The sequence below is a fragment of the Megascapheus bottae genome, chromosome 26 (genome assembly GCF_031878675.1).
Source record: "Megascapheus bottae isolate mThoBot1 chromosome 26, mThoBot2.hap1, whole genome shotgun sequence".
In the NCBI taxonomy this organism is placed as follows: domain Eukaryota; kingdom Metazoa; phylum Chordata; class Mammalia; order Rodentia; family Geomyidae; genus Megascapheus; species Megascapheus bottae.
Genome location: NC_143534.1, coordinates 13791004 through 13803171, shown reverse-complemented (window position 1 = coordinate 13803171; position 12168 = coordinate 13791004). Strand labels below are relative to the sequence as shown.

General features: G+C 34.2%; 1 protein-coding gene across 5 annotated transcripts in view; it reads right to left on the bottom strand.

Annotated features, from left to right (window-relative positions):
• Window positions 1-12168, bottom strand: part of Malrd1 (MAM and LDL receptor class A domain containing 1) — a 361316-nt gene that overhangs the window by 194916 nt on the left and 154232 nt on the right. For all 5 annotated transcript variants that reach the window (XM_090318992.1, XM_090318991.1, XM_090318993.1 and 2 more), the window contains one exon: window positions 2847-3003. In XM_090318992.1, the coding sequence (XP_090175118.1) occupies window positions 2847-3003 (157 nt within the window). The remainder of the gene's footprint in view (window positions 1-2846; window positions 3004-12168) is intronic.

Genomic DNA, 12168 nt, shown 5'->3' with positions numbered 1-12168 from the left:
GCAAGACCCAGATCTGCTGTCTTACCCTTTTGAATCCTGGTCATAAGGTGACTATGTACCACTATGATGAACAGGCCTAAGAATAAGACGATCAGAGAAGTCTCCACAACTGTGAGATAAGGTGATTGCCTCAGGTAATAATGGTAGCAATGCTAACTGACTCTCACTCTTGAGAGAATCTAGATTGGTTGCATCATAAAAATTATGGCTCTCCTTTTTTAAATAGTTTAAAACAAAGCTTGAGAGAGTTACTATAAATAACAGAGAAGAGAGAGTAGCAGGACATCTTAAAGTAACAAATATGGTTTGGTTATTTCACATTACTCTGAAATAATATAACATATACAACCAAATCTCACAAGCATTGTACTGACTCTTAAAAGTAAAAGTAATCTAGCAGGTGCGCTGGCTCATGCCTGTCATCCTAGCTACTCAGTAGGCTGAGATCTGAGAATCGCGGTTCAAAGCCAGCCAGGCACTAAAGACCAGGAGACTCTTATCTCCAATTACCATAAGAGAACTGGAAGTGGTGATGTGGCTCAAGGGGTAGGGCAGTAGCCTTGAGCTGAAGAGCTCAGGAACAGTGCCTAGACCCAGAGTTCAAAAAAAAGTTCAAGTAATCTTTAATGACAAAAATATATAAATTTACATGAATGTATTTTTATGTAATTAGAGTTGCCAGTCATACAATGCTAGAGAAAGCATCATCATCTTGGTCTATAAAAGCCAAGTTAATCTAGCTTAATAATTACCAATGAAATCATTAGTGAATGATACTGAAAAGAATACAGAGGAGAAAGATATTTGTATAATTACCATAGTAATACAAAGTACTAAAGAAAAAATTACCAAGCCACATATTTTAATATAATATTTAATGTTTCTTTTAGCCATGCACAGAGGAGTTATATATATTAGGTAGTGAGCACATTTCTTGTCAAACATTGTTGCACCCCCCCCACAGTTTTAATTATCTCACCATTATTTACTTATATCTAATTTTAATATTATATAATAACTCTATAACTAGTACAAATCCATATTATGGAAAATGATCAAAGTATGTTTCAAATCATTAATCCCAACTATGAAATATACTGATAAAAATTTCATTTTACTAATGAAAACCCTGAAGGAAGTTTTATTGATTGCTTTGCCTAAAAGCATTTTTTAAAAAATCAATGCAAACAAAAGACTAAGTTATAACTTTAATCCATAAGACTATTTTGACATTTTTAGATTATTAAACACATGCTCACACAACACACACACACACACACACACACATATACACTTACAAATATAATTTCAAACTACTCTGGTAAGAAGTTTCACTTATACAGAAGGGAATGCTTTCAAGATGTATCCATTCATGTAACATTTCCAATAGAAAAACTGATGGCATTTTTGAAATAAAGTATGTTTATCTACAATTATTTTGGAAAATTTAATATTAAATAATTGCTAGGAAAATTCTAGAATAAAAAAAGAGGAAGATGAATAAATTCCATACGTTCATTACTATTATTGAGAGAAAAAAGTGGTTAAGTGGGTGGCCTATAATTTATTTCTCTTTCTTTATTGAGGAAAGTAAAGCTTGGGAGCTAAAATTCCATTTTACTACAAATATGTTTAATACAGATGAATTTTCAAAACAAATTAATGGCATTTGAGAAGAGGAACAACTTTTTGCAGCTTTTATATTTACATTAGTTACTAGTTCAAATGAGTTTCATTTTGATATGTGTACATATTCATACACTGTATACAATAGGATCTGATCAGATGCTCTCCTACATCTCACTCCCTCAGTGGCTCTTGCGCATGTGCTAGAGCAATCCTAACAAGCTTCACTGATTCATTTTTATGGTGTTCCGACCATATTCACCACACCTTTCACCTTCCTCACTAACACTAGTATACGCACTGGAGATGTGAGTATATATTCTGGTTTACATTCTTGTCATCCAAATATGTTACACCCAGAACATGGATACAGAAATTAAAAAGCTGTATTTCAAGTGTAAAATAATATTGGGCAGAAGCTATAACCTCAGAATAGGGGAAATAATTGCAAATTACAGAGAAAAAGACACTTGCGCTAGCTACTAATGTCCAATTCTGTGAAAGCTTCTTTTCAGGTGTACCATTATGATGCTGATTAAGTGTCTGTTTTCACTTGTTAAGGAATTGTATTTAATTGTATTTTAATTTTATTGTAATGATGATGTACAGAGGTGTTACATTTACATAAGTAAGGTATTGAGTACATTTCTGGTTAAATAGTGTTAACCCCCTTCCTCATTTTCTCTCACTTTCCCTCACCCTTACTGCCTTCCCCACTCCAAGTTGTAAAGTTCATTTCCAACACAGTGTCTGTGACTGCGCTGTTTCTCTGGTTCACTCTTTGTCTTTTGTGCTCACCATTTTGCTATTCCCCTTCCATTCTTCAAATCAGATACATGTATATACAAGATGTAGGGTATCAGAATTTAAAAAAAATCAAAAACAGGGGATAAAACAAAGGAAAAACATGAAAGAAAAAAGAAAACTTCGCACACTACATTAAAAACAAAACCCAACCTCTTCTTTCCATATCTTGGAGAACACTTCAAATAGCATCCGTTTATGTGGTATTATCTATACAGCCATTAAGCTAGTGATCCTCTGCTAGGACTATCCTAAACATATACTGATTATTACAAATGAGGCAAACCATGAAGCCTATGTTCCTTTGGTTTTGGCTAACTTCTCTTTGATTTTTTTCCAAGTATTTTAATGGCATTAAAGCATGCAAGATACATTTGCCAGAAAGTCATTCAGAAATGCTATGGCAAAAGCAATACCTGGAGAGAACCAACTGTGGCACCATTCATATGAGTCCAAAACACCAAGGTACATTTCGGTCCAGTGAGTGAGATGACAGGAGTCAAGATATCAGCGATGTCACCAAATTTCCCATTAGAGCTATCAGCATACAAGTACCAGCCATCTGTGGTATTTCTGGAAAAAGTATCAGTAATTAAAGAAAATAGAAATCATAAAACAGTCTAACTTGTCACTAAACATACTTTTTTAAAAGTAGAATGCTAATACTATAGATATACTGGTCTGGTCTGCTTTTTATGCTAATTTTCATGTAAGCAAAATGAGGTCCTGAGGCATTGAACGCCTTTAAAATAGACCCAACCATCCAGAAACAAGGACATACTAAATCCACTAGCACAACAATGTTCACTGCAGCACTATTTACCATAACAAAGATATGGAACCAACCTAGATGTCCCTCAGTTGATGAATGGATCAACAAGATGTGGTATTTGTACACAATGGAATTCTATGCTGCTGTCAGAAATAACATCGCCCCATTTGTTAGGAAATGGAAAGACTTAGAAAAAAAATCATATTAAGTGAAGTAAGCCAGACTCAAAGGAACTTAGGCTCAATGGTTTCCCTCATTTGTCATAATCAGTAGAAACCTTGGGCTCTACTAGCAGAGATCTGCAATAGAGCAAACCCTAGATACATAAGGCCATATAGTATGAAGCTAATTGAAAGGACCTCTAGGATATTGAAACAAAAGCCATATAATGAGTGATTGTTGTTCTTAATGTACTATGTTATCTCTCATCTCTTTTGCTGTCCCTTGGTTATCTCATATTGTTATAGTATCTCACTTTGTTATCTGATATATTGGATATATTTGTATTTGGTTATTTGAAATTGGATAGGGAAGGAGGGAAAACAAGATGGGGGGTGGGGGGAGGGAAATGGGGACCAAGACATGTGAAAGGGTATCAATGTATGTGAATTAATGCACCTTCTCTCTGGCAAATATCATGTAACCCTTTTATTAATTACAATAAAAATACCAAAAAATTTTAAAAAAATGGAAAAAAGAATAGAAATATAAATAAATAGGGAATTAATATCAGAACTGAAACTGGCTAGAATTCAACTTATAGGTCTAGAGACATTCCATTTAAATTTACTTTGTATATTAATTTATTTTAGTTTCACTTCAGTATACTTTAATATCCTTGTGGATAATATTAAAGTGTGCTTAATTTTTCTTTCCTGGACCCAACTATGGTTTTTTGTTTTGTATTTTTAAGAGAAAAAATATATCTTCCTGTACACTTTAAGTCATATCGAGATTACTTATAATAGTGAATGCAATGAGAATAATGTAAGGAGTTGTGCTGTTCAGGAAATAATGAGGGGAAAGTCACATTCAGCACAGATTGAGGTTTAAAAAATATTATTAATTAAATATTTTTGATTTGTGATTGATCATATCCTTGAGTGTGGACTCTTCCCATAGAAAAACACTGAATAACAGCCGCTCATTCTTCCAGAAAACACACAGAACAGTCAAAGAAAAGCAAATAGAGCTGGACATGGTGGAACTGAGTTTGTAAAGGTCACAAATCTGGCACTGATAAAATCATGCAATCAATAATTCTTCAAATATTGGCCTCTGTATTAATTTCCCAGAAATTCTACAAATGGAAAAGACATAATTTATGCTTAATTTTCCCAATCCATTGTAACACTAGAATTAGATCCCCAAGGTAAATATAATTATGAAAATAGGTCTTAAAATTCTGTATATCTAAAATAATCTTTACATCTCCAAGGACAATAAAATTTGTGGGAATATATATGGGTAATTTTTTAGAAAATGCAAACAGCCAGACTGTTTGTACTTTTATATCAAACTATGAGCACAATGCCAGGGTTAACAGTAGATCTACTAGTCACTGGCCTCGTGGGTATTAATTGAGGCCCGTGGTATATGTTTGGCTTCTAATAGAAAAATGAAGAATTAAGCCAACACTGGCCTGTGTCTGATGTGAGATTATTAGGGCATGTATTCAGAGAAGCAATCATTTCCTCTTATAGAATTAGCCCAGCACTCATAACCAGCCTTATCCACCTACTTCCCATCAATTATCAACACCTTCAGAACACCTTTCCTCCTAAGCACAAAGTAGTATGTTCTAGAAAAAAAGTATCTTTTCCAAACAAACCATAGCTGAAATCACAGAGTACAGGGATTTTAAGAAAATGATATCTGCACCTCCAGGTGTTTCAAATGCATTGATCCACGGTAATGATATACAAACCATTTAAAAGTCATTATAAAAAGCTGTATATAGAAAATTATCTGGGTATTGGAGAATGTAACCACTTTCTAAAGTTTACTGTACCTGCTAAATAATTTTAAAACTATTTAAATACTGTACAAGGTACTTTTAAATAAGGTAAAGGTTTAATAATGTCTGTGCTATTAAATACTATTTAATTTAAATAATTTAAACATTTAATAATTTAAACACTATTAAAATACTACACAAGTTAAATAGTATTCTTTCTTGTAGTTAAGAATCCCCTGGGTAGCCATCCTAATTAAATTTGTAGAAAAAAAAATCTTGTAAGGCAATCAAAATACATTTAACAACCCCAACCAAGCTTTGGACTTATGCAAATACATTATGGGATATATTCTCCAATTTCATTCTGTGATGGAGATTTGCCCTTTTTTTCACTGTAATATAGACTAATTTAACATACCTATCAGGCTATGATTTATGAAAAGTTGTCACGAATTTTATTACCTATATGAACAGCAATCAATGTTATAAAATTGTGATGTGAATGACTGTGCACCTAAAATTCATGTACTGTCATTCTTGTGCCCAGCCTGGTAGTATCAGGGGCCTGGGCTTCAGGAAGTTGATTGTGAGTCACCACGGTAGAAACTTCATGGTGATAGGAGTTTCAGTACGGGATGCCTCATCTCTTACATCAAAGACAGGGTTGGAAGGAATCCTCGGTACACTAGACCTCCTTAGATACTGAATCTGTATTTTGAGGTTGGACTTACCAACCTTTTAGAACTGTGGTAAAAACAAATGTTGTCTGTTACTCCATCTGTGGTATTTTGTTATAGCAGTCCAAAGAGACTAAGACAGCATTTGGTAGCACTAGTTTTCTAGTGCCTCTCATCTAGGTTAATCTTCTAATAAATCTCTCCAAACTCTAGCTCTACTCACACCTTGTATGTGGTGCTATAATAATCCAGAATTGTCAAGAAAGGTTATCTTTGACCTTTTTAAAACATACCATTTTTTTCCTTCTGTAACAAGGTCTCTACATAACCTAAACTTGCCTTGAACTTGGTAGATACTCCAGGGGTAACTACAATCTTTCTGCTTCAGCCACCTGAGTTTTGGGTTTATAGTGACTCCACTTATAGATTCTCCATTCTGACAAGTATCAGTATTTTAAGGCCTTATTTATCTTTGTTAAAGAGGATGCTGAATTACCATTCTTTAACCTTTACGTTACATCTTCACCCATCAGCAGTTACCATTATCAGCTATTTATAGCATCCTGGCCTGTGATAAAAAGGTCAGTCTAAATTCTAAATAAATAAAAGATACATACCATATTAAAAAGCATTTTAGACTGTTAAAAACATTATGGTGTTTTGTGGTAAGTTGCCTATGTTTATAATGTGATGAAAGTAAAATGTCACTGACGGAATCTATTCTAAACTTTGTTAGTGATGAGATATATAAATGATCTAATCTATAACTGCTTAAGTGTTGTTCAAGAACAAACCAGTAAGTGGGTCTAATCTAGGAGAATTTAGGAACAGATCTTTCCACTTCATTAAGCATTTCTTTCATTTCATCTTAGGATTTCCATTCTGAAAAAATTATAATGTGTTCATAGTATATGTTTTATAAATTTTACTGTTAAAATTATCTAGTTATTAAATTAAACATTTTGAAATAAATATGACAGGTAAAAATAATTTTACTTTAATGTATAATTTTCTATTTAACATACCACTAAGAATATCACTTTATGTTCATGTCACCCTACCCCATGTTTCGATAGAAAATTTGTATTTCTATAAAAGAGAATGGAAATAATTTCCTGGAAGAAAATTTAGAGCTGAAAAAGAGTATCAGCACACTGAATTTTAAATCTAGTGATTTCTCCAAGGACATTGTAACGCAAGAAATTTTTTGCTCTTCTATCACAGAAATATCTGCACATATTCAACTAAAATACAACCAGTTAATAAAAACAACAGACTTCTGTATTTCAGTGAAGAATTGATCTATAAAAGAGTTAAAAACAGTATTTTTACATAACATTTAAAAGAAAATAAAAACTATTTTTGCAAAAATGATATTGCACCTTAGGAAACAGAATTAACTTTATGCTTCAAATGTTATTACTGTTGCTAATCTTCTTTGCCTTTATAGGATTTTCTTTTTCCTTTCATCTTTTTTCTTTCACCACACTGGGATTTAAACTCAGAGCTTTTTGTACTTATTAGAGAAATGCTCTATCACTTCAGCCATTCTTCCCGTCTTTTTAGTTATTATTTTTGCAGATAGGGTTTCCTGCTTTCTTCTTATTTGTTTAGGGCTGGCTTTGGATTGGCAATCTTTCTATGTCTCCCTCTCATATATCTGAGATCACAGCTAAGCACTCTCCTGCCTGGCTAATATTTTGAGATAGGGCATTGCTAATATTTTGACTGGACTAGCCTTGTACTGTGATCATTCTGTCTCTGCCTCCCACGTAGATGGGATCGTAGATTAGAGCCTGGCTTTTGACTTTGTTTCCTTTCCTTCATTTGTGTTAACCTCTTTCCTTTTATTGGAGCAATGTAATGATATATGTTGATTAGCAGTTCAAAAATTTGAAGTTATAATTTTCAATAGAATATAGGCAGTCTAGTACATACTAGTAATTCTAATACACTAGACACAAATCTTACAAAACTCTGTACATGAAAATGTTCATGTAACAAAATAGCAAATTTTTACTACGTGTGGCTTGCAATCAATGGCAAGTGCCAAACTCTAATTGAGTTCTTTCCCATTCCAAACCCAATATTCTTTCCAATGAATAATATTCCTCCCCAGGATAAAAATAGAGGAGAATCTTGACCTTGTTATGAGCTCCAGTATATTATGTTCACTATCAATTTGAATCAAAGCACTTGAACATGTGGTTGGTTTGTTCCTTTAAGAAATTATTCTTTGCATGAATATTGCATCCATGGCACAATGCGCCAATGAATCTGTGTTTTATGACTAAAAGTGTTAAATTCTTATTAATTTCTCACATCTCCTGAGCTAGAATGCCGGAATTACTAGTTATGTAATAGAGATCAGCCCTTCCAAACTGAGGGATAGTCTCCCTCCTGTAGGGGCGCTTATAAGAAATGGCTTCCCAGCAGAAACATACCATATGCTATAGACAAGTAGAGCTAATTCATCATGCATATCTCTCTATGACAAAGTAATGGAACACACACAAGTCTGCTGGTTTAGATGAGAGAATTAGATGTTTTTGTGAATGAGAATCATTTTTTATTCTACCAAAGTTTGTATGCGTAAATACCTACAACCACAGATAATCATATCAAACTCTAGCTGCATATGGGCTATTCTTTGTCTACATATATGATCAATTTTAAGATATTATTTAGTCACAGAGATCAATAAAAGGAGACTCATAAGATCAGTGTCTGCATTAAGTAAAGTAGGAGTTGCTCGAACACAAGTACTGAGATAACCACAGAGTCACTCCAGTAGCAGGAGTGACTTCTGACCAACAGGAGGCTAACATGTACAGTGTGGCTGTGTTGGACAAGGATGGTTCATAGAGTGAGGTGGCATGAAATAAACATAACACATGGTACAATATCATAGACTAAAAGATATAAGCCATTTATAAACTATACGTGATTCTTTGTCATTCTTATTAGGTAATATAAGCATTGCTTCACTTTTGCTTGATAAAATTCCATGAAGCTATTTAAAGCCACCTCAAAAATTATTTTTTTTCAGAATGAAATTTTTCTCTGTGTACCATCATGTCTTTTCCCTCTTATTTTGTGTATATTATAGAGACACCAAAAGCAGTTGAGTTCTTAAGTCAAGGAAATATGTAGGTTTTAAATACCTTACAGAAATTCACACACCCTCTTACAACATTAGACTAAAACTTGATCCTCAATTTTGCATGAGTTGAAAAGAGGGAAACGTAATTATCAGGTCATCAAATACTTAATTCAACACAAGCCAGATCAGTTGCATTGTCAACTTAAAACATGTTAGGAAGTAATTTCATACAAATTACATTCTCAATGACAAAGGAATAAACTCAGTAAGAATTTCTTACATCATATTTCTTTTTTCTCATGTATTTTTTATTATAATTAATAGAAGGGTTACATTATATTCGCCAGATAGAAGGTACATTAATTCACATACATTGATACCCTTTCTCATGTCTTGGTCCCCATTTCCCTCTCCTCACCCCCACCCGTCATCTTGTTTTCCCCCCTTCCTTATCCAATTTCAAATAACCAAATACAAATATATACAATATGTCAGATAACAAAGTGAGATATTGTAACAATATGAGATAACCAAGGGACAGCAAAAGAGATGAGAGATAACATAGTACATTAAGGACAACAATCACTCATTATATGGCTTTTGTTTCTATATCCTGGAGGTCCTTTCATTTAACGTCATTCTATATGGCCTTATGTGTCTAGGTTTTGTTCTATTGTAAATCTCTGCTACGAGAGCCCAAGGTTTCTACTGATTATGACAAATGAGGAAAACCATTGAGCCTATGTTCCTTTGAGTCTGGCTTACTTCACTTAATATGATCTTTTCTAAGTCTTTCCATTTCCTGACAAATGGGGCAATGTCATTCTTTCTGACAGCAGCATAGGATTCCATTGTGTACAAATACCACAACTTGTTGATCCACTCATCAACTGAGGGACATCTAAGTTGGACCATATCTTTGCTATGGTAAATAGTGCTGCAATGAACATCATTGCTAGTGGATTTAGTATGCCCTTGTTTCTGGACGGTTGGGTAAATGAAAAGTAGTGGAATTGCTGGGTCATAGGGGAACTCTATGTTTAGTCTTTTGAGGAACTGCCATACTGCTTTTCATAGTGGTTGAATAAGTTTGCCCTCCCACCAACAGTGTAGTAGTGATCCTTCCTGGCCACATCCCTTCCAGCATCTGTTGTTATTAGTTTTCTTGATCCTGGCCATTCTAACTGATATCTATATCGATACAGTCACCTACTTTTTAAACTCCTGGTTCTTACATCATATTTCTATAATACTATACTGAAAGATTTCCAAAGAGCTGCTTTAATGAGCAAATACCCATAAATCCCAATTCAATACCAATACTTGAGTATTCAAGATGTCACATATTTTTTTTTGCAATCCTGGGGCTTGAAATCTGTCTTTGCACTTTCTCCAGGCTACCACTCTACCACTTCAGGCACAGCACTACTTCCTGCTTTTTCTGTGTATGTGGCACCAAGGAATTGAACCCAGGGCTTTGTGTATGCTAGGCAAGCACCCTACAACTAGCCCAAACTCCAGGCCAAAATGGCACATTTTTTAATAAACTCATCTTGACATCATAATGCTAGCAAGTCTTTAGAATGAGTGTATGTCTTAAATGTAATTGTTCTTACCATTTAAATACTAAGCCAAAGTCAATAAAACCCTCAAATAATCGTAAATGATTACTGAAAGGTTCTGCCTCAAAAATGGTTAGAAATGCACTTAGTATACTGTATGTAACTGTAACTCCTCTGTACATAACACTGACAATAAAATTAAATTAGAAAAAAAGAAAATCACTACTAAAAGTGTAAAAGAATTCTAGGAAAAGAACCAGTTGCCTTGACAGGGGGCAGGTATAAAAAGTAAAGTTCAGGCATGGATTCTATGCACATAATGGTCAGTAAAGGTGAACAGTCAATAATGTGAGACCAAGTTCTGGAACAATTACTATGTAGTACTGAGGGCAAGAAATGTTCTCTTGAATTTGTACTTTCATATATGCCATCGGTATGACTGGATATTTTCCAGCATGCTTGATCTAATGAAATCTTCCATTAAAATCTTTGACATAATGAAAGGAATCAGTTGCATTCAGCAGACCCTCTAAGGAATTCCAGTGTGCTACCAGTTTGAAAACCAGATGTGGCCTAGACTAGCTAACCTCAGAGTGAAGCTTCCAGAGCAGCTATGGCCAGGTCACCTGGGAAGTTGTTATAAATGTAAGGTCTAGGGTTCACACAAGACCTGCTTGATCACACACTCTAGGGTGAGCCCAAGACACCTGCCTTAACAAGCTCTCCTGGTAGTTGTTTTGGTGTGCCCTGGAAATCCTACAGCAAACCTCAGCAGAGCAGAATGAAGTCAACCTTGATTGGCTTATATGAACAAACTCTGTTTTCTGGCCTTCACAGCAGACAAGCTGGGCTTGGGAATAGAATATATTACAGATATTACTTTCTCTTAGGTCATCATGACTCTAACTGTACCTGTCTTGCTTCTTCTTTTTTTCGACTCAGAGAGTACTTAGTATTGTCTTTCCGATTTCTGTAGTAGCAATAACACTGCAATGAAGATATACCATAAATCTTCCAGATGCTTTTAAGCAAATAAGACTCATAAAGAAGATACAGGATAGTGTTTATGGACACAAATTCTAACATCTGTGAGATTTGATTTAACAGTTCCAGCACAGGCAAGCTATCTAACATTGTTGAGCCTAATCTTTGTTCCTCTGTAAAACAGGAGCAATTCTATTACCCCAAAAGTTCACTGGAAGGACATAATGTGATATGAAAGATATCATATTAAGGCTATTACACAATAATAGCTCTCGTTTCTATGATTTCATTATAAGGAAACCACTACCCTTTGTCTGTCCTCCTTCTCAGCTTTCTACAGCTAAAGACAAAAACAATGGAGAACACACACACATATACATATATATGTATATTTATATAACATACATATATATATACATATATACTTGCAAACTTGATGTTTTCTCCTAACACTTTTAGGTAATTCATTAACTACTGTTAAACCAAATTCACAAAAATCATGGACTTGTACTGAATATTAGCACTAGTCCCAAAACACCAAGGCATTTAAACACAGTTACTGAGCTTTGCTTGCAGGAGGCCCTGTAGCCAATTAATCAATTAAACCGCAATAGAATTGATTGTTGATGGACTTATTTGAAATCAATATTTTATGTTCAACTTCATGTTTTCTATAAATGCTG